General features: G+C 48.5%; 1 protein-coding gene across 1 annotated transcript; it reads left to right on the top strand.

Annotated features, from left to right (window-relative positions):
- The first annotated feature begins 242 nt into the window (after window positions 1–242).
- PRRT1 (proline rich transmembrane protein 1) lies at window positions 243–17,717 on the top strand. The gene is made up of 4 exons (XM_063938150.1): window positions 243–445; window positions 1,286–1,605; window positions 1,974–2,150; window positions 15,716–17,717. The coding sequence occupies exons 1-4, from the start codon at window positions 427–429 to the stop codon at window positions 15,890–15,892; spliced, it is 693 nt and encodes a 230-aa protein (XP_063794220.1). The 5' UTR covers window positions 243–426; the 3' UTR covers window positions 15,893–17,717.
- Window positions 17,718–19,646: the final 1,929 nt, after the last annotated feature.

Genomic DNA, 19,646 nt, shown 5'->3' on the forward strand with positions numbered 1-19,646 from the left:
TGTTGACACAATATTTGACGCTGACCCATTGTTTTGACAAATGGATCAATGTGACCTTTGGGAGGAGATGGAAAGAGGAATGATCAAAACTAAAGAGGAATGAAAGGACAGAAGGAGGGGAGACTGAAGTGGAAACAGAGGATGTCAGGAGGAGGAGAAGAGGGAACAGTGGGAACACAGAGAAAGGGAATTAGAGGAAAGAGGAGGGAATCACAGGAGGAGAGGAGAGGGGGTGAGAGAAACAGGAGGAGGAGGAGAGAGGGGAGGGCAAGAGAGACAGGCTGCTGCAGAAAGAATTGGTGCAGCATCAGAAAAGGAGAACTGAGGGGGGGAGACAGTGATAGGGGGCAAGGAGAGACCCCCAATCCTGCCAGATCCATCTAAGGACCCCCCCAAAAAACAGCTCAGTTCCCTCTCCGCAGAGACATGTCCAGCGAGAAAGCAGGTGAGAGATGGAGAGGATATACAGATGAGGTCATGGTGGGAGGAAAATGACTGATGGAAATGTGGGGTGTGTGTAAGTGTGTTTGGAGGGGGGGGGGGGGTAGTATATTGGCAGGAATTCCCCATAAATGCACCTGTGTTCCCCCTGCATTGTAATGTCACTGTCTATGTACCTGTCATCTGTATGTGTCTCTCATCTCATGTCTCTGCCCATGTCTGTCTGATGACCATCTTCATCATCACAGCATGTTTACCGGTCACTGCTGAGGAGCAGAGGACGGAGCAGGGAATGTGGGGTGCGGTGGAGGAATGAGCGGCTGAGGCACAGGAGGTGATTGTGGAGGTAAAGGACCAGGTGCTAGGCCATTACACTGCAGGGTGCTATGATACATTGCATACACCTATATGTTACACTGCGGGGTGCTATGATACATTGCATACACCTATGTGTTACACTGCGGGGTGCTATGATACATTGCATACACCTATGTGTATAATGTGCAATCACAGTGTGTGTGCATTACTTCTTATGCTGCTCTACAGATGTGTGCTCATATTAGCAACGACATTCTAGGCTGACAATTATATAATTACGTGCAATATTTATGCATTCTTATTTATATATTTGCATTATATCCAATACATACAGTGTGTGTATACATGTCTCTGTGTGCGTCTGTCTATATATAGATCTGTGTGGTTGTCCCTGTCACTTCTTATATGATCAGACCTGTTATTGCCCCAGGGGGTAGAATGTAGCTCTATGTGTGACAGTGTCCTCTCTCTCTCTCTCCCTCTCTGTCTCTCACCCCCTCTTGCTCTACCTCCTTCCTCTCTACAGGCCCTCCAGATTCGGGATCCCACAGTTCCCCCCCACCTTATAACCAACAAGGGGGGGAGGGTCCCTGCAATGGAGTTATACCAGGGTATAATGATCCTCCACCACAGCCAGCCACTGCCACCCTGACACGCCAAGATGCCCAGGGATACCTACAGGAGACCCCGTTTTCTGGACAGCAACCTGCCCCCCAAGGATATGTGGTGCAGACTCACTCAAATACGGGGACCATGCCAGTGGGAGGGTACGTGCAACAAGCGACAGGGTATCCGATGCACCTGCAGCCGTGCACTGCCTATGTCCCTGTCTACCCCATGGGAACGGTGAGTAAAGAGGTGTTTGAGGATAATAAAATGAACAATTGACAGAGCAGAAGGAAAATAAAAACGATTTGTTAGAATGAGGAAGGAAAAGTTAAATGGCATCTAAACAAAAATCCACACTCATCCAATATGAAAAGGATCTCCTACTGTATATAGTTTTGCAAAAGCTGTTATCAGTAATTTAATGCATTGAAAGTCTACTTGCATTGTCTTTCATTAGGATTATGGACAGGAAGTCCAGTATGCATATAGCCTAATATAAAATACCTTATTATGGAAGGGGTGCTGAAGGGGGGGAGACACAATTGCTGGGCAGTACTGTGTACTTTGTCCTGTCATTAACACTACTTATGTTGTCCATTCATCAGCAATACCAAACTGGAACTGTTCCACCACAGCCGGGGGTCCCACCTCCTCAGATTCCCCCAGGATTAGCTCTGCTAGAGCCACGACGCCCTCCTCATGACTACATGCCGATTGCTGTGCTTACTACAATCTGCTGTTTCTGGCCCACTGGAGTCATTGCCATCATAAAAGCTGTGCAGGTGAGTGTGACACCGTGCGTCAGGAGAGCATCTCAATCATATCCATGTAACCGTACCCCAAAACATGTGTAAGAACAACCCGGATTATCCGTTGAACCATGAATACATGGAGAACCATGGACTACCTCTATGTGTCTCTAGGCTATCCTGTGCAATTCTGTGTGTGTCACTGGGGCAATATTTCTGGAAGTTCTCACCGTTGTGTGTCACTAGGCCACTCTTGCACTCTCCTAGGTCACTAGGCCACTCTAGCACTATCCTTTCAGGGAAGACAGGACTCTAGCGCTCTCCTTTCTGTCTTTAGGTGATGCTTTTCTGGATTGGAAGACACCTAGCTATTTCCTGTATAATGTTGAAACATAAACCTCTAGGACAGTAATTCATATTACCAGGCCACGCTTTCTGGATGGACAGATCTCTACAAATATAATATAATTTGAGAAGAAAGGCCCCTTGCACATTTCTGTGTACAGCTGTCTTCGCCTTTTTAGGAGGACAGGCCTCTAGCACTCCTTTCTGGTAGGATAGGCCTCTAGCATTCTCCAGTCTGGGAGGACAGACCCCTAACACGCTACATTCTGGGAGGACAGGCCCCTAGCACTCTCCTGTGTCTGACTGTGTACTCCTTTCTGGGATGACAGGCCTCTATCATCTCCTTTCTGGAAAGATAGGCCCCTTGCACTCTCCATTCTGGGAAACCAGGACCCTAGCACTCTCCTTTCTGGAAAGACAGACACCTAACACTCCCCATTCTGGAAGACTGGGCTCTAGCACTCTCCTTTCTGGGATGACAGGTCACTAGCGCTCTCCTTTCTGAGAAGACAGACCACTAGCGCTTTACATTCTGGGAGGACAGCATTCTCCTTTCTGGGAGGACAGGCCCCTAGCAGCAGGGGCGTAGCCAGAACTTCGTGGGCCCCATAGCAACATTTTGAAGGGGCCCCCGTCCCAATGCTTCTAGAGAGACACTTCTCTGCAGCAGTTGTTAATTTTATGCCCTTTAATAGTGCCCTAGTTAATTTTCTGAAACATGGTAGAGCCTTATTTAATGTTATGCCCCATAGTAGTGCCCTAGTTTCTTTTATGAATTGTAGTAGTGCTTAAGTTCACCCTATGTCATATTTCAGAGCTGCCAGTACACATTTTGCCACACAGTACCCCCAACCCACATTATAATATATAGTGCTCCCCGTACAGTGCCCCGGTTCATATATTATAAAATCACAAAAATGCCCTCCAGTTCATATTATACCACACTACAATGAGCAAGTCCAGTGGCATACCTAGATATATTGCAAGCCCCAAGGAAGAAGATTGAAAGGACCCGTATGTACCACCCAATCACGAAAATGTATATAACACGTAACTTTGACAGGGAAGGTGGGCCCCTCTCAGCTCTGGGCCCCATAGCAGCTGCACTGCCTGCACCTATTGTAGTTACACCCTTGCCTAGCAGTCTCCTTTCTGGGAGGACAGATCCCTAGCACTCTCCTTTCTGGGAGGACAGGCCCCTAGCACTCTACATTCTAGGTACACAGGCCTCTAGCACTCTCCTGTGTATGACTGGGTACCCCTTTCTGGGATGACAGGCCCCTAGCACTCTCCTTTCTGCCAGAACAGGCCTCTAGCATTATCCTTTCAGGGAGGACAGGCCCCTAACAGTCTCCTTTCTGGGAAGGCAGGCCCCTACCAATCTTCTTTCTGGGGGGACAGGCCCCTAGCATTCTTCCTTCTGGGAGGACAGGCCCCCAGCAATCTCCATTCTAGAAGAACAGGCTCCCATCCCTCTCCTTTCTGTGAGGACATGCCTCTAGCACTCTCCTTTCTGGGAGGATAGGCTCTTAGCACTCTCCTTTCTGGAAAGACAGGTCCCTGCACTCTCCATTCTGGGAAGACAGGCCCCTAACACTCTTTCTGGGAGGACAGGCCTCTAGCACACTCCTTTCTGGGAAGACAGGCATCTTGGGCAGTACGGATGGTGTAATGGTTAGCATTACTGCCTCACAGCACTGAGGTCATGGGTTCGATTTCCACCATGGCTCTACCTGTGTGGAGTTTGTTTATTCTCCCCGTACTTGCGTGAGTTTCCTCTGGGTACTCCGGTTTCCTCCCGCAATCCAAAAATATACTGGTAGGTCAATCGGATCCCCCCCCCCAAAATTAACCATAGTATGAATGTGTACGCGTGTACATGTGGTAGGGAATATAGATTGTAAGCTCCACTGGGGCAGGGACCGATGTGAATGGCCAAATATTCTCTGTAAAGCGCTGCGGAATATGTGTGCGCTATATACATAACTGGTAATAATAATAATAAATAGGACTCTTCTTTCTGGGAGGACAAGCCCCTAGCACTCTCCTTTCTTGGAGGACAGGCCTCTAGCACTCTCCTTTCTGGGAGGACAGGCCTCTAGCACTCTCCATTCTAGGAAGACAGGCCTCTAGCACTCTCCATTCTAGGCAGACAGGCCTCTAGCACTCTCCTTTCTGGGAAGACAGGCCTCTAGCACTCTCCTTTCTGGGAGGATAGGCCTCTAGCATACTCCTTTCTGGGAGGACAGGCCCCATGCAATCTCCGTTCAGGGAAAACAGGCCCCAGGCACTCTCCTTTCTGGAAGGACATGCCTCTAGCACTTTCCCTTTTGGGAGGACATGCCTCTAGCATTCTCCTTTCTGGGAGGACAGGTCTCTAGCATTCTCCTTTCTGGGAGGACAGACCTCTAGCATTCTCCTTTTTGGGAGGACAGGCCTCTAGCACTCTCCTTTCTGGAAAGACAGGCCTCTAGCACTCTCCTTTCTGGGAGGACAGGCCTCTGGCACTCTCCTTTCTGGGAGGACAGGCATTTAGCACTCTTCTTTCTGGGAAGACAGGTCATTAGCACTCACCTTTCTGGGAAGACAGGCCTCTAACACACACCTTTCAGGGAGGACAGAGCTTTAGCATTCTCCTGTCTGGGAGGACATGCCTCTAGCACTCACCTTTCTGGGAGGACAGGTCTCTTGCACTTTCCTTTTTTGGAGGACAGGCTCCAAGCACTCACCTTTCTGGGAGGACAGGCCCCTAGCACTCTACATTCTGGGAAGACGGGCATCTAGCACTCCTTTATGGTAGGACAGGCCTCTAGCAATCTCTGATCTGAAAAAACAGACACCTAACACGCTACATTCTGGGGAGACAGGCCCCTAGTACTCTCCTGTGTATGACTGGGTACTCCTTTGTTGGATGATAGGCCTCTATCAACTCCTTTGTGGGATGACAGGCCTCTATCATCTCCTTTCTGCAAGGACAGGCCCCTAGCAATCTTCATTCTGGGAAAACAGGCCCCTAGCACTCTCCTTCCTGGGAGGACATGCCTCTAGCACTCTCCTTTCTGGGGGGACATGTCTCTAGCACACTCCTTTCTGGGAAGACAGGCCTCTAGCACTGTCCTTTCTGGGATGACAGGCCTCTATCATCTTATTTCTGCAAGGACAGGCCCGTTCAAGGAAAACAGCCCCCTATACTCTCCTTTCTGGGAGGACATGCCTCTAGCACTCCTTTCTGGCAGGACAGATCTCTAGCACTCTACTTTCTGGGAGGACAAGCCTCTAGTACTTCCTTACTGGGAGGACAGGCCTCTAGCACTTCCTATCTGGAAAGACAGGCCTCTATCACTCTTCTTTCAGGGATGATAGACATCAAGCGCTCTCCTTTCTGAGAAGACAGGCAACTAGCATTCTCCTTTCTGGGAAGACAGGCCCCTAACACTCCTTTCTGGAAGGCCTCAATCACTCTCCTTTCTTGTACTTGTAGGAAAAACCACTAACCAGGGGTGTATCTACTGGTCTTAGCTCCCCTGGCAAAGTAAGGGACTGCCCCCCCCCCCCCCCCCCACCTCTCCTCCCGGGCCAGAGGAGGAGTTACAGGGAGGCTGAGGTAGAGTTACAGGGAGGTTGAGAGAAGAGACACTGCTGGGAGTTACAGGGAGGCAGAGGACAGGGACCCTGGGGGGGAGTTATAGGGAGGCTGAGGGCAGGGACACTGCTGGGAGTTACAGGGAGGCTATGGACAGGGACCCTTGGGGGAGTTATAGGGAGGCTGAGGGCAGGGACACTGCTGGGAGTTACAGGGAGGCTATGGACAGGGACCCAGGGGGGAGTTATAGGGAGGCTGAGGGCAGGAATACTGGGAGGGAGTTACAGAGAGGGTGAGGACAGGGACACTGCTGGGAGTTACAGGGAGGCTGTGGACAGGGACCCTGGGGGGAGTTATAGGGAGGCTGAGGGCAGGGACACTGCTGGGAGTTACAGGGAGGCTATGGACAGGGACCCTGGGGGGAGTTATAGGGAGGCTGAGGGTAGGGACACTGCTGGGAGTTACAGGGAGGCTATGGACAGGGACCCTGGGGGGAGTTATAGGGAGGCTGAGGGCAGGAATACTGGGAGGGAGTTACAGAGAGGATGAGGGCAGGGAAACTGAGGGTGAGATACACAGACAGTGAAGGCAAGAACACCAAGAAGGGAGTTACAGGGAGTCTGCGGGAAGGGACACTGGGGGGAAGTTACAGGGAGGCTGAGTGCAGGGACACTTGGAGGTAGTTACAGGGATACCGAAGGGGGGCTGAGGGCAGGGACACCAAGGAGGGAGTTACAGGGAGGCTGATGGCATGAATACTGGGAGGGCGTTACAGAGAGGGTGAGGGCAGGGACAATGAGGGGGAGATACGCAGACAGTGAGGGCAATAACACCAAGGAGGGAGTTACAGGGAGTCTGAGGGCAGGACACTGAGGGTGAGTTAAAGGGAGGCTGATGGCAGGGACACCAAGGAGGGAGTTACAGGGAGGCTGAGGGCAGTGACACTTAGGGGGAGTTACATGGAGGCTGAGGGTAGGGACACTGGGGGGGGGGGGAAGGGGGGGTTACAGGGAAGGTGAGGGCAGGGACACTGAGGGGGAGTTATAGGGAGGCTAACAACAGGGACACTGGGGGAGCAACAAGGAGGCTAAGGGCAGGGACACTTCAGGGAGTTACAGGGAAGGTGAGGGAAGGGAAACTGGGAGGGAGTTACAGAGAGGCTGAGGGCAGGGACACTGAACAGGAAATACAGGGAGGGTGCGGGAAACTGAGACTTGTAATCTTAACACAGCTGGACGGGCAGTCAGTAGTCTAGCTACCCATATGTCCCCCAGACTTCGTACCTCTCCATACAGAGCTCCAGTGGATTATGTTGAAAGGTGAGACCGTGCAGTACAGCTACAGCAAGGATCGTATGCTATATAGGGCAGCTTGCATTTGGCAGACCATGTGGTACTGCTGGGAAGGGATGCAGTGCTTCATCCCCGGCTAAATCCGCCATTGTGACTGTGGCCAGCGTAAGCATCTGACTGGCATCGCCCACTGCCTGGGCGTGCAGACTGCAGAAGCTTGTAACTGGCAACTGCTAAGGGGTGGTCCTTGGTTTTGTCTATACTGAAAACCACTATGTAATTGTACCCCCTGGCTGCCAGTGGCACCACCGGATGGCACCCACTTCTTGTCCGGCGCCCCTGGGGAGTGCCATCCTAGCCAATGGGTAGATACGCCCCTGCCTCGGAGGACAGGCCTCTAACACCCTCCTTTGTGGGAAGACAGGCCTCTAACATCTCCTTCATGGGAGGACAGAACCCTAGCACTCTCCTTTCTGGGAGGACAGACCTCAGATACTCTCCTTTCTGGGAGGACAGGACCCTAGGCCCTAGCACTCTTTTTTCTGGGAGGACAGGCCTCTAGCACACTCCTTTCCGGGAGGACAGATCTCAGGCACTCTCCTTTCTGGGAGGACAGGCCCTTAGCACTCTTCTTTCTGGAAGGACAGGCCTCTAGCACTCTCCTTTCTGGGAGGACAATCTCCTTTCACTCTCCTTTCTGGAAAGACAGGCCCCTAGCACTCTCTATTTTTAAAGACAGGTCCCTAACACTCTCCTTTCCGGGAGGGCAGACCTCCAGCACTCTTCTTTCTGGGGGGAAGACCTCTAGCACCCTTCTATGAATTACTGGAGGGAGATGTATCAAGTCTTCAAGAAAGTTGAGAAATTGCCCATACCAACCAGCTTCTGTAATTTTACAGGCTGTGCTAGATAAATGTCAGGTATAAGTTGGTTGCTACTCAACTTTACCTCTCTTGAAGGTTTGTTACATCTCCCCACGAGTCCTCTTTTCTGGGAGGACAGGTCCCTAGCACTCTTCTGTATATCACTGGGTCCTCCTTTCTGGGAGAAGAGACACCTAGCATTCTTCTTTATATCACTGGGTCCTCCTCTCTGGGAGAAGAGACATCTCGCACTCTTCTGTATATCACTGGGACCTCCTTTCTGGGAGAAGAGACATCTAGTACTCTTCTGTATAACACTGGGTCATCTTCTCTGGGAGAAGAGACACCTAGCACTCTTCTGTATATCACTGGGTCCTCCTTTCTGGGAGAAGAAACACCTAGCACTCTTCTGTATATCACTGGGTCCTCCTTTCTTGGAGAAGAGACATCTAGCACTCGTCTGTATATCACTGGGTCCTCCTCTCTGGGAGAAGAGACATCGAGCACTCTTTTGTAGATCACTGGGTCCTCCTTTCTGGGAGAAGAGACATCTAGCACTCTTCTGTATATCACTGGGTCCTCCTCTCTGGGAGAAGAGACATCTAGCACTCTTCTGTATATCACTTGTTCCTACTTTCTGGGAGAAGAGACATCTAGCACTCTTCTGTATATCACTGGGTCCTCCTTTCTGGGAGAAGAGACACCTAGAACTCTTCTGTATATCACTGGGTCCTCCTCTCTGGGAGAAGAGACACCTAGCACTCTTCTGTATATCACTGGTTCCTCCTCTCTGGGAGAAGAGAGATCTAGCTTTCTTCTGTATATCACTGGGTCCTCCTTTCTGGGAGAAGAGACACCTAGCACTCTTCTGTATATCACTGGTTCCTCCTCTTTGGGAGAAGAGACACCTAGCACTCTTCTGTATGTCACTGGGTCCTCCTTTCTGGGAGAAGAGACACCTAGCACTCTTCTGTATATCACTGGTTCCTCCTCTTTGGGAGAAGAGACACATAGCACTCTTCTGTATATAACTGGTTCCTCCTCTTTGGGAGAAGAGACACCTAGCACTCTTCTGTGTATCACTGGGTCCTCCTTTCTGGGAGAAGAGACACCTAGCACTCTTCTGTATATCACTGGGTCCTCCTCTCTGGGAGAAGAGACATCTAGCTTTCTACTGTATATCACTGGGTCCTCCTTTCTGGGAGAAGAGACACCTAGCACTCTTCTGTATATCACTGGGTCCTCCTTTCTGGGAGAAGAGACATCTAGCACTCTTCTGTATATTACTGGGTCCTCCTTTCTGGGAGAAGAGATACCTAGCACTCTTCTGTATTTCACTGGTTCCTCCTCTTTGGGAGAAGAGACACCTAGAACTCTTCTGTATATCACTGGGTCCTCCTCTCTGGGAGAAGAGACATTTAGCACTCTTCTGTATATCATTGGGTCCTCCTTTCTGTGAGAAGAGACACCTAGAACTCTTCTGTATATCACTGGGTCCTCCTTTCTGGGAGAAGAGACACCTAGCACTGTTCTGTTTGTGTCACTGCAACATTCTGTGTAGAGAGACAGACGCCTAAGACACAGATTTATCCTGTGTACGTGGTTTGCTTAGCTCAAACATGCGAACGCAATATCTCACATATCGGCACTGCCCGTTCATTATGGGTGCACAGTGATATAAACTTATTCCCTGACGTGTCAGTCTCTCTCGCTCCCACATTATTACATCTTGTTGAAAGTACTGATATTTTATTGCTCGTTTCACAAGCATACAGCAGTTTCATAGTACCGGGAAGTTACAGGATAAAGGGCTGTATGACAGTCATTGTTCATGTTTACACAGCGTTCCAGAGCAAGTGTGAGATGTTTACTTTCAAAATCCAAGCTGTCTATTTACTAAGCCCTAGTTGAAGATAAAGTACCAGCTAATCGGCTCCTAACTGTCATTTTTCAAACCCAGCCTGTGACATGGCAGTTAGGAGCTGATTGTTTGGTCATTTATCTCCATCCACTTTATCTCCATCTAAAGCTTAGTAAATAGACCCCTAAGACATCAGGACCATATATAGCAATGCAACCTGTCTGTGCTCAGAAACGCTCCTGTCTCCCGTGCACTTGGATGGAGTGCTTAAGCCTACTCAGATCTTCACTTTTTATTTAAGAGTGCCACATAGCCACGAATATTGCACAAAATATTCCTGCTTCATTTTTCCTATAGTCTCTCCCGACCAAACAATTATCCCAGGTGCGTGTGTGGTATGTTCTTACTGCATGGGTGGAGTTACAGGCTCCTTGCATTTTTTATCGCTGCCCTATTGTGCACATAGCTGACGTTTTCAGGGGGCGTGGATCATTAGATCGACAGTGTCTAGGTCGACAATGTTTAGGTCGACCACTATAGGTCGACAGTCATTAGGTCGACATGGTTTGAAGGTCGACAGGGTTTCTAGGTCGACATGTTCCAGGTCGACAGGTCAAAAGGTCGGCATGAGTTTTTCATGTTTTTTTGGTGTCGTTTTCTCCGTACAGTGATCGGGAAGCCCAATTAGTGCACCGTGTCCCCTCGCATGGCTCGCTTCGCTCGCCATGCTTCGGGCAAGGTTACTATTCCCAATCGTAGTCCGCGTGGATCGTAAGTATGAAAAAGTTCAAAAAAAGAAGTTTAAAAAAAAAAAAAACTTGTCGACGTTTTGACCTGTCGACCTAGAACATGTCAACCTAGAAACCCTGTCGACCTTGAAAACATGTCGACCTAGTGACTGTCGACCTATAGTGGTCGACCTAAACATTGTCGACCTAGACTGTCGATTTTCAGACCGGATCCCGTTTTCAGGGGCGAATTTAGGGGCCAGGCCACCCCTAGGCACAGCATTATTGGCCGCTGCCCACACATCACGTCACTGCAGGCTTAGCTCCTTTATGTTTTTGCCGGTCCGGCTGCCTCAGGGCAGCCAAGGCAGCTCCAAACTCACCCTCCCATCCAAATCCCGCAGCACAATTCACCACCCGTGTCCCCCGCCAGATGAGAAATAAGAAACAAAAAGTTGCAATAACACAGAAACAAACAAAAGGAATCACCTAGCCTTTAGCTGGCCCCATAAAGCCACCGTCCTACCGGGACTCTGATACTGGGGTATCTACTGTGCCGCCCCTAGCAAGTGGTGCCCCTAGGCATGTGCCTCAAGTGCCTTGTGGGAAATCCACCACTGGACATTTTGTTACTCGCTGCGTTAAGACTCTACAGCTCTTCTGTGTTTATGTTAAGTCAAGGTAATTTCTGCAAATATACAAAATGTCCCAGCCAATGAGAAGAGTAGGTTTTGTAGGGGCAATTGGTTTATACTGAAATGGAAAAATCATGTTAGTTTTGCTGGACAGGATTATTTAAATAGATAAGAGGGTGAGATGGAGCATTTTCAGGAGCGGGTTGGGGCTGGGAGACTGGCGATGGGTATCCACAGCGGTCAGCATACCGACCGCGGGATCCCGGCTGCAGAATGCCGGCGGGAGCTGGTGGGTGCTTGCTGCACTCGCCACGCAATGGGCACGGTGGATCGCTGCGCTCACCACAGATTCTGTTCCCACTCTATGAGTGTCGTGAACGCCCACTAGTGGGAATAGTGCCTGTGGGTCGGCATTGTGTTCGCAGGCATTTTGATTGCTCGTAATCCCTGCGTCGGCATGGTGACAGTCGGGATCCCGAGTGCCGGTCACATGACCGGATCCCGACCAGGGTTGTTTTTCCCGGCAAAGTGGGCCTGGCTTTTTTTTTTTACTATGAATCTTCCAGTTTCACTACCACAAGGACGTATTTAGGAGGCAAAGAAACAGTTAATATCAGTATTATTATTATTATTATTATTATTATATGTACTGTATATAATGGTTGTTTTTATCCTAACAAAACAGCATTTGGCTGAGGAAATGTTATTTACCTTGGGTTTCTCAAACAAATATAACCAGTTCATGAATTGATCATATTAAACAATCTGGAGAATCAGCTCCAGGGACATTAAATCATTGTTTCCAAAAATATTGTGAAGGTCAAAAAATGTCCTTATCCATTCAACGCTGTGCACACTGTTCGTGCGTCATGGACAGGAGTGGCCTCCTCCTCTTTCAGCTTAACGCATTTCGCATGGATGTTCTTTCTGAAAAGTGTGAACGTTCATTCAAAACGGGTTGAGTTGACCTGAAGGACTTGTGCCTCCCCATGGATTGTGTCTGAATAAAACATCCGTGAACCAGACGGAACTATGACGTAAGGGTTTGTTTGATGTGATTATTCATCTACACATCCAGTAGGCAGCCAATACCTTTTATTTTTTTATATATTTTGAGTATACCTCCCAAAAGTCCAGATTTCAGCAGGACAATCCTGTTTTTTGGGCACAGTCCTGCTGTCCTACCCGTAGGCCACAGTGTCCCAAGAGCGGCATGAAGGGTGGGAGTCATTGGCACTGCTCTATAGTGTCTAGCTTCAGAGCAGCGGTGAATGGTCCATTCAGTGCCAGGAAGAGGCTGGGGGCATCCCAACAGCTGCCGGAGTGCCAGGCTCAACCCCATCGTGACGACCGCATGCCACACCCCTTGAAGTGTCACAAAACAGGGGGCATGGCCTAACAGACATGAGGACACACCCCTTTTTCATTTTGTGAGTGCAATTGTGTGTACATTTCTGTGTTTGTGCACAATTTAATGTCAGTGTGTATACAGGATTGCACTAGTGTGCTTTTTTTTAACCTTTTTCCACATACCCACAAGGAATTTGTTATCCAGCTTGTCGCTCTAAGGGAGGTTTGATCTTGCTGACCATATGTATTTGATTTGCATATATGAATGGTTTTAGAGAGTAAGGAACGCTTTTCCACCCCATGGGGTAAAAGTTATAGGGTGCGAGAAGCTGGAGGTGCAGGAGTTTGTGTGAGAATGCCCATATTTTTAAATCGACAATCATTTCAAGGCAAAAACAGATAGGTGTTGGAAAAGTGGTGTGCGTTCCTGGGCGATGGCTAGTATTGCACGCAAACATAGTCCATTCAATGGACATATTATGGTAGTGTCACTGGCTGATCAATGCAAAATGACTGAACTGTATTCAAAGACGCACGAGAGCCATGGTCAAATGGAGAAACTGCTCCTGTCATAGCGCTGGTGCAAGTTGCGATGATGCGACGATGGTTGCGTATACAGACACACCAATCAGTAGTCAGCGAGCGCAGGCACTGTGTGTCCACACTACTGAGGTTTTCCAAATGAACCACTCTGTGACCCTGTTGGAGTGGGAGGAGACTGTTTTCAATATTTTAACATTATGGTGTTAGAAGTGGGGTATGGTATAACAGATCTACAATGTCTAGGTAGACAGTCAGTAGATTGACAATAGTGTTCCTTCTAGGATGAGGCAGGGGCAGGGTGCCGAAGTACGGGGGCACATTGGCGCGCGCGCAGCTTCGCCGTGCGTGCACCCGGAACGGGGGTGCGGCCATGCAAATTAGGGGACGTGGCCACGTACCATCATTTTAGTGGGCGGTGCGGCCCACAGACGCTACTATAGAGGGCGTCTGTGGCCGTCGACGTCACTTTTGGGGGCGTGCCCAGCACCTCCGTCAGTGCTGGGCTTCCCCCAGCTCTCTCCCAATGCGTGAATGGATGCCGCGCGCATGCGCACGGCATCTTTACACGCTGGGAGGGCAGGAAGCGGGCGGCTGTTCTAGCAGGGTGCTGCAAAAGGGGCAGGGCGGGCTTTGCCTTCTAAAAAACGGGCAGGGCGCGGCGCCCTGCTAAAACAGCCTAGAGTGAACACTAGACAACAGATGTTCTACATGTATTCGGTTAACAGGTACAAAGGTCAACTGATGAAAGGTCGACACTGGTTAAGGTCGACAAGTACAAAGGGTCGACATGGTGAAAAGGTTGTTGAGATAATGGTCAACACAAAAATGGTCGACACAAGTTTTTTGTTTTTGTTTTTTAGGCCAAATCTTGTATATTCCATGTTATGTCACCATCATCAGTACAAACATAGGGGGTCATTCCGAGTTGTTCGCTCGCAAGCTGCTTTTAGCAGCTTTGCACACGCTAAGCCGCCGCCTACTGGGAGTGAATCTTAGCATATCAAAATTGCGAACGAAAGATTAGCAGAATTGCGAATAGACACTTCTTCGCAGTTTCTGAGTAGCTCCAGAGTTACTCGGCATCTGTGATCAGTTCAGTCAGTTTCGTTCCTGGTTTGACGTCACAAACACACCCAGCGTTCGCCCAGACACTCCTCCGTTTCTCCAGCCACTCCCGCGTTTTTCCCAGAAACGGTAGTGTTTTTTCACACACTCCCATAAAACGGCCAGTTTCCGCTCAGAAACACCCACTTCCTGTCAATCACATTACGATCACCAGAACGAAGAAAAAACCTCGTAATGCCGTGAGTAAAATACCAAACTGCATAGCAAATTTACTTGGCGCAGTCGCATTGCGGACATTGCGCATGCACATTAGCGACTATTCGTTCCGTTGCGACAAAAAAATAACGAGCGAACAACTCGGAATGACCCCCATAGACTCTTGTGGGCTTGCTTCGCTTGCCACAGGTTACTATTCCCAAAACATTTTCACCTGGATAGTAAATCAAGCAAATGGTGGGAAAACATGTGAAAACTGCCAAAAGCATGTGTCGAACATTTGTGTGTCACTGTCGACCACTGTCACGTCGATCTTTTGTACCTGTCGACATTAAGCACTGCTGACCTGCATTCATCCAGATACCTCAGAAGTGCCACTTTTGCCAACGTTGCATTTAGGTGCCAAGCTTTCAGTGAACCCCAGCAAATGGCCAAACACTTTGTTGCCTAGCTTGTACCAGACAGCTGAAAAGCTGATTGGTTCAAAGCAAATTTTGCACCTAAATTCAGTGTTCATAAACAGTCTGAGATTGAACTGTACTGTAATTGGACAGGTGGAGGCACATATATCCTGCACCAGACTCTCTATCTCCCTATAGACATCTGTCTTCTGCACTGATTGTGAGCAGAAGGCCTGATTCATTGATGGAGGTTAAAGCATTTGCAGCTGCAATCCTGTACGTGGCTGATGTGCAAAAATATACTAATGCTGCAGCCGCCTGGAAATGGATTGAGACACCCACTGGCGGCCCTGCAGAGCCAAGCAACTGCATACAAACACGCAGTGGTGCTTGCAGATCCTCCGATAACCATCTATCCCTAAGGTCATGCAGAATGGCTGCTGGAAATGAGACGCTGGCTCCATGTTTTCTGTGTACTGGATCGCAGTTGTAGGCTGAGATACTCCCCGAAAATGGTTGCAATAAGCCTAACTGTCAATAACTTTGTGAATAAGTCCTCTTTGCGAGCAGCATCACTAAGGCACCTTGGCTTATGTGCAGTGCGAGTGCACACACATGTGCAGTTAGCCAATAATCACTCAAATATCATACATTCTTGAATCACGCCCTCTTTTCCACTGCTTATTTACAGTATGCTTTTCCTTTTGTCCGCGCAGGTTCGAACAGCCTTGGCCCGTGGGGACCTGATGTCTGCAGAAATAGCCTCCCGCGAGGCTCGGAACTTCTCCTTCATCAGCCTGGCAGTGGGCATAGCCGCCATGGTCCTGTGCACCATCCTCACAGTGGTCATTATCATCGCAGCTCAGCATCATGAAAATGACTGGGGTAACTGAGTTATTCCTCCGGGACTTGGGGGCAACTGGAGGACAGGCCAAGCCACCAAGATCTCTCCCAGCACTTTCTTAACTCTTCTCTCTTCAGTCCATTTTTTGGATTCTTTTTTTTTTTAATCCTTTTTCATTTTTTTGTTGTTGAACGTCTTCCTTTTCATTTTCTTCTGTTCTCTCCATCTACCCGTATGTATAATTTCTGCATTCTTCCTTCTTAGGTTCCATCTTCTAGTTACCATGTTTCCCTCTGTTGACCATGTTGCCTCTCTCGTCTCCCATTTTTCTTACCTACCCCAGTGATCTCTATCTCCCCTACTCTTACCCGTCCACTCAACTCCCCATTCCACCTCCCTTGTTATACGTAATACAGGTGCCATCTAGGGGTGTTGCGGGGTGTAAGAGTTTCATTGGGGTATTTTACAGCTATGTTTCAAGGGTGCAGGAGACCAGTGGGCAGAGAATCTAGACTCTAGGAGATAGCTGTGAGAGACAGACGAAGAGACGGCAACGAATACAGGAAAATAAGTGGCCTAGGAGACAGTCAGTCCTATAGACAGACACGGCGTGGACGCCATGCAAATGTAATAAGACACGTGGAGTGAGTGGAGAAGACTTTTGGAGTGAATGCGTGATGTGAGAAGGTGGGCAGCTCTTAGATACGGCGGGATAGACACAGGGCAGCTGCCTAGGGCACCGGGATCTGGGGGCTCCACTGAGTCTGCCTACAGCGTCTCAAAATCAAGGATGTCTCTGAGATAGACATCTTTGTTAAACATAATGCAGGTGTGGAACTTCTAAGACGCCTCCTCCACACTTCCACCTGAGGAGCTGGAAAGTGTGTATTGGTGTGTGGGGAGGTGGTTGGGGGGGGAATTTCAGTAGGTTGAAGCTTTGCCTTGGGTGCCGGGAAACCTTGCACCGGCCCTGGATAGACATGTCTACGGTGAAGCCATTCGGTGGAAAGCAGGTGGTGACCCTCATATGCAGGCTTATGCTGAGACGCGAACCATTAGTGGTGCCGTGCTGTGTGCATTGTACGTACATCTGGTCAGACAGATGGACTTGACAGGCTCCATGGCTGACCCATTCCCTTATTTTAGCAGAGACATCTTCTTGACAATTTGATCAACTGGCTTTTCTCATAACTCTAATATGGAGATATTTTTAGAGCCTTTTTATCAGCGCTTGAAACATCTAGGTCAGAGAAGATGCGGGAGATGGTGAGACAGCCACCCGTGCGTGAGAGGCGACCATATTTACCATCAGTGTGGTTTCATAGTCTTGTTCAGCTTATAATTGCATTATACAGAGCTTGTTTCCGGGCACCTAGAAAAGGGGGGTGAGATCCGTAGCCACCCCTGCGACCTAACACACATCATAACATGTTTTAGGGGTGCAGGGTCCTTACAATCCAGTTTGCAATATTAAACTGTATTTCACAATTAGTACATGGGGGGCCCAGCTCGCTTTGAACAACAAATCCCAGCATGCCCTGCAGCCTGAGTGTCACATGATATGGTTATCCCACCTGCATGGGAAACCCATACGAGGATATAGGAGCATGAAAGCGAGAGACAGTGGAAGTCTGAGTGCGTAATAAAGAGACAGCTGCTATATTTAAGAACAGTATTATAGGGGGGTGGGGGTTATTTCTGTGATAAAAAAATATATTAATGGTTCTGGTTCTGATTAATATTCTTTAATATTATTATTATTTATTTATTTATTTATTTATTTATTTGAGGGCTGCATTGTGGGTATTTATTCATTAGCATTTGGAATGGTTAATTAGCTGCATTATCTATAATAAAATCCAAAATCTATTTCATTGGCCTCTGTCAAACCTTTACTGAAAAATGTCTACTAAAAGACAGGGTGCAACATTTTTGGGGAGGAAATGGCACAAGTTTTAACCAAATATTTATTAAAGGCTTTGTTGAGGTTATATACTGCACTGAGGTAAGATGATCCTCTGGGGACATTTTTGAAAACTTTATTAGCAAACCATTGATGGTCGATGACCAACACAAGCTGTAGCCTCCCTCTCAGAGAGCCTGATTCACAACCACACAAAGTCCCTCTTCAGTCGCAAGTGACCAACGGTTTTGGGACTGCTCATTTGCTGCGATGCTACTACAAGTAGGTCGCAGTGCCCTGCACGCTGCAGTATGTCAATCACGGGGTAGGATACACGAGTGGTCCTCAAAAATTGAGGCGTTTCATCTCCATTTTGGGGGCGTGCCGAAGCCAGTGTATGCATCTTCTGACGCAGATTCCCAGACAGCCTGAGACAGTGGGGGTATCTATAATGGGTCCAAAGTGTGTGGAGCACACCAGCCCACACACTGCACACCCTGCACCTATTTGTTGAATACTTACCCCTCCGGAATTTTGTGCCAGCAGCAGCAGCACTGCAGAAATCGCCTGGAAAATGGTGTGGTGGCCATTTTCCGGCATTTCACGTATGCTCAGTAGGAAAATCACTGGGAAAATGGCTGCCACTATTTACATGGAGACCTGCGCATGTGCACTAGACTGGCACAGCACTAGGGTCTCCGAGAGACCCTAGTGCTCAGAGTCTGTAATTTGCTGCCAGTTAAAGAGGAGGGGGTCCAGATGGAGATGCCACACGGGCCCCCTCCTCTTTTAATAAGCCCCTTGTCTAAGAAACCTTAGGGTCGGCCTATGTGCACAATGGTGATCCAATGCTACATCTTCGGATGCAGACAGCGGATCAGAAAAGGCACCAGTGGGCATCTTTTTACAGCAGATTCCTCTGGCAGTGCCATTCTGAAAACCTGAATGTAGAAAATAATCAAAATAATTATATCTCAACGTTCTACTCAGAATTTAATTGGACGCAAACTCTGGAGAAAGTGATTTTGGTTCTAGGGCCCGCATGGGGTGTTTGATGATGCTTTTAAAGCAAGCTTTAGCGTCCGGTGTCCTAGCAACTGCTGTCTAACCTCAAGTTTCAGCTTGCATGCTGGGACTTGTAGTTTCACAAGAGCTGGAAAACCGCCGGTTACCTAAGCGTGTTGCGGTTCCCCCGGAATTATAAGCTGTGCTTTGTGGAAGCTGACTCTAGCTACCGAATTTCTTCTCACCAGGCCTATCAAACGGCCTCTATCAAAATGGCCACTGCATCATGGACACGGAGCCCAGCTGTGCCAACGTTCTTTTACTTCTCATAACTAAAGTGAATTAGGAAAACATTTGACAGTACCCCATGTGGTGCGGAGTTGCTGCCCGCCGCTCCACTCCCACACAAGCATTTTTCAGCACAATGAAATCAGTACAGAGCTCAGGCAGTGTGAGGGGAAGTCTCTCATTCATACAGACATATTGATTAATGCTCCATCTGCTGAACAGCCAGGGAGGGTAGAACAGGCTCAGTGTAAGTGCCGCTGTGACACTTCTCCATACTGTGTGTAGCAAAAGGCTAAATTATATTATAAATCCTTCTGTTCCTATTTTCTTCCAAATTTATAGCTGCGTCGTTGCTGTGATTTATGATCATTTGTGTCTCCCTGGAGATCACTTAGTGCAGTGGTACAAAGTGTACAGTGCTGTAACCCACAGCAACTAATCAAGTGGCCCATTTTTTATGAGTTTTAGCGTTTAACTCGTTACGTATGATAAATGGTGCTCCAGCCAATCAGCTGCTACCTGTCATGAGTTTGAAAAAAATTACAGTAAGGCTGATTGGCTCTAGCACCATATTATTATTATTATTATCATTTATTTATATGGCACC

This window comes from Pseudophryne corroboree, chromosome 8 (assembly GCF_028390025.1).
Source record: "Pseudophryne corroboree isolate aPseCor3 chromosome 8, aPseCor3.hap2, whole genome shotgun sequence".
NCBI classification, from domain to species: Eukaryota; Metazoa; Chordata; class Amphibia; order Anura; family Myobatrachidae; genus Pseudophryne; species Pseudophryne corroboree.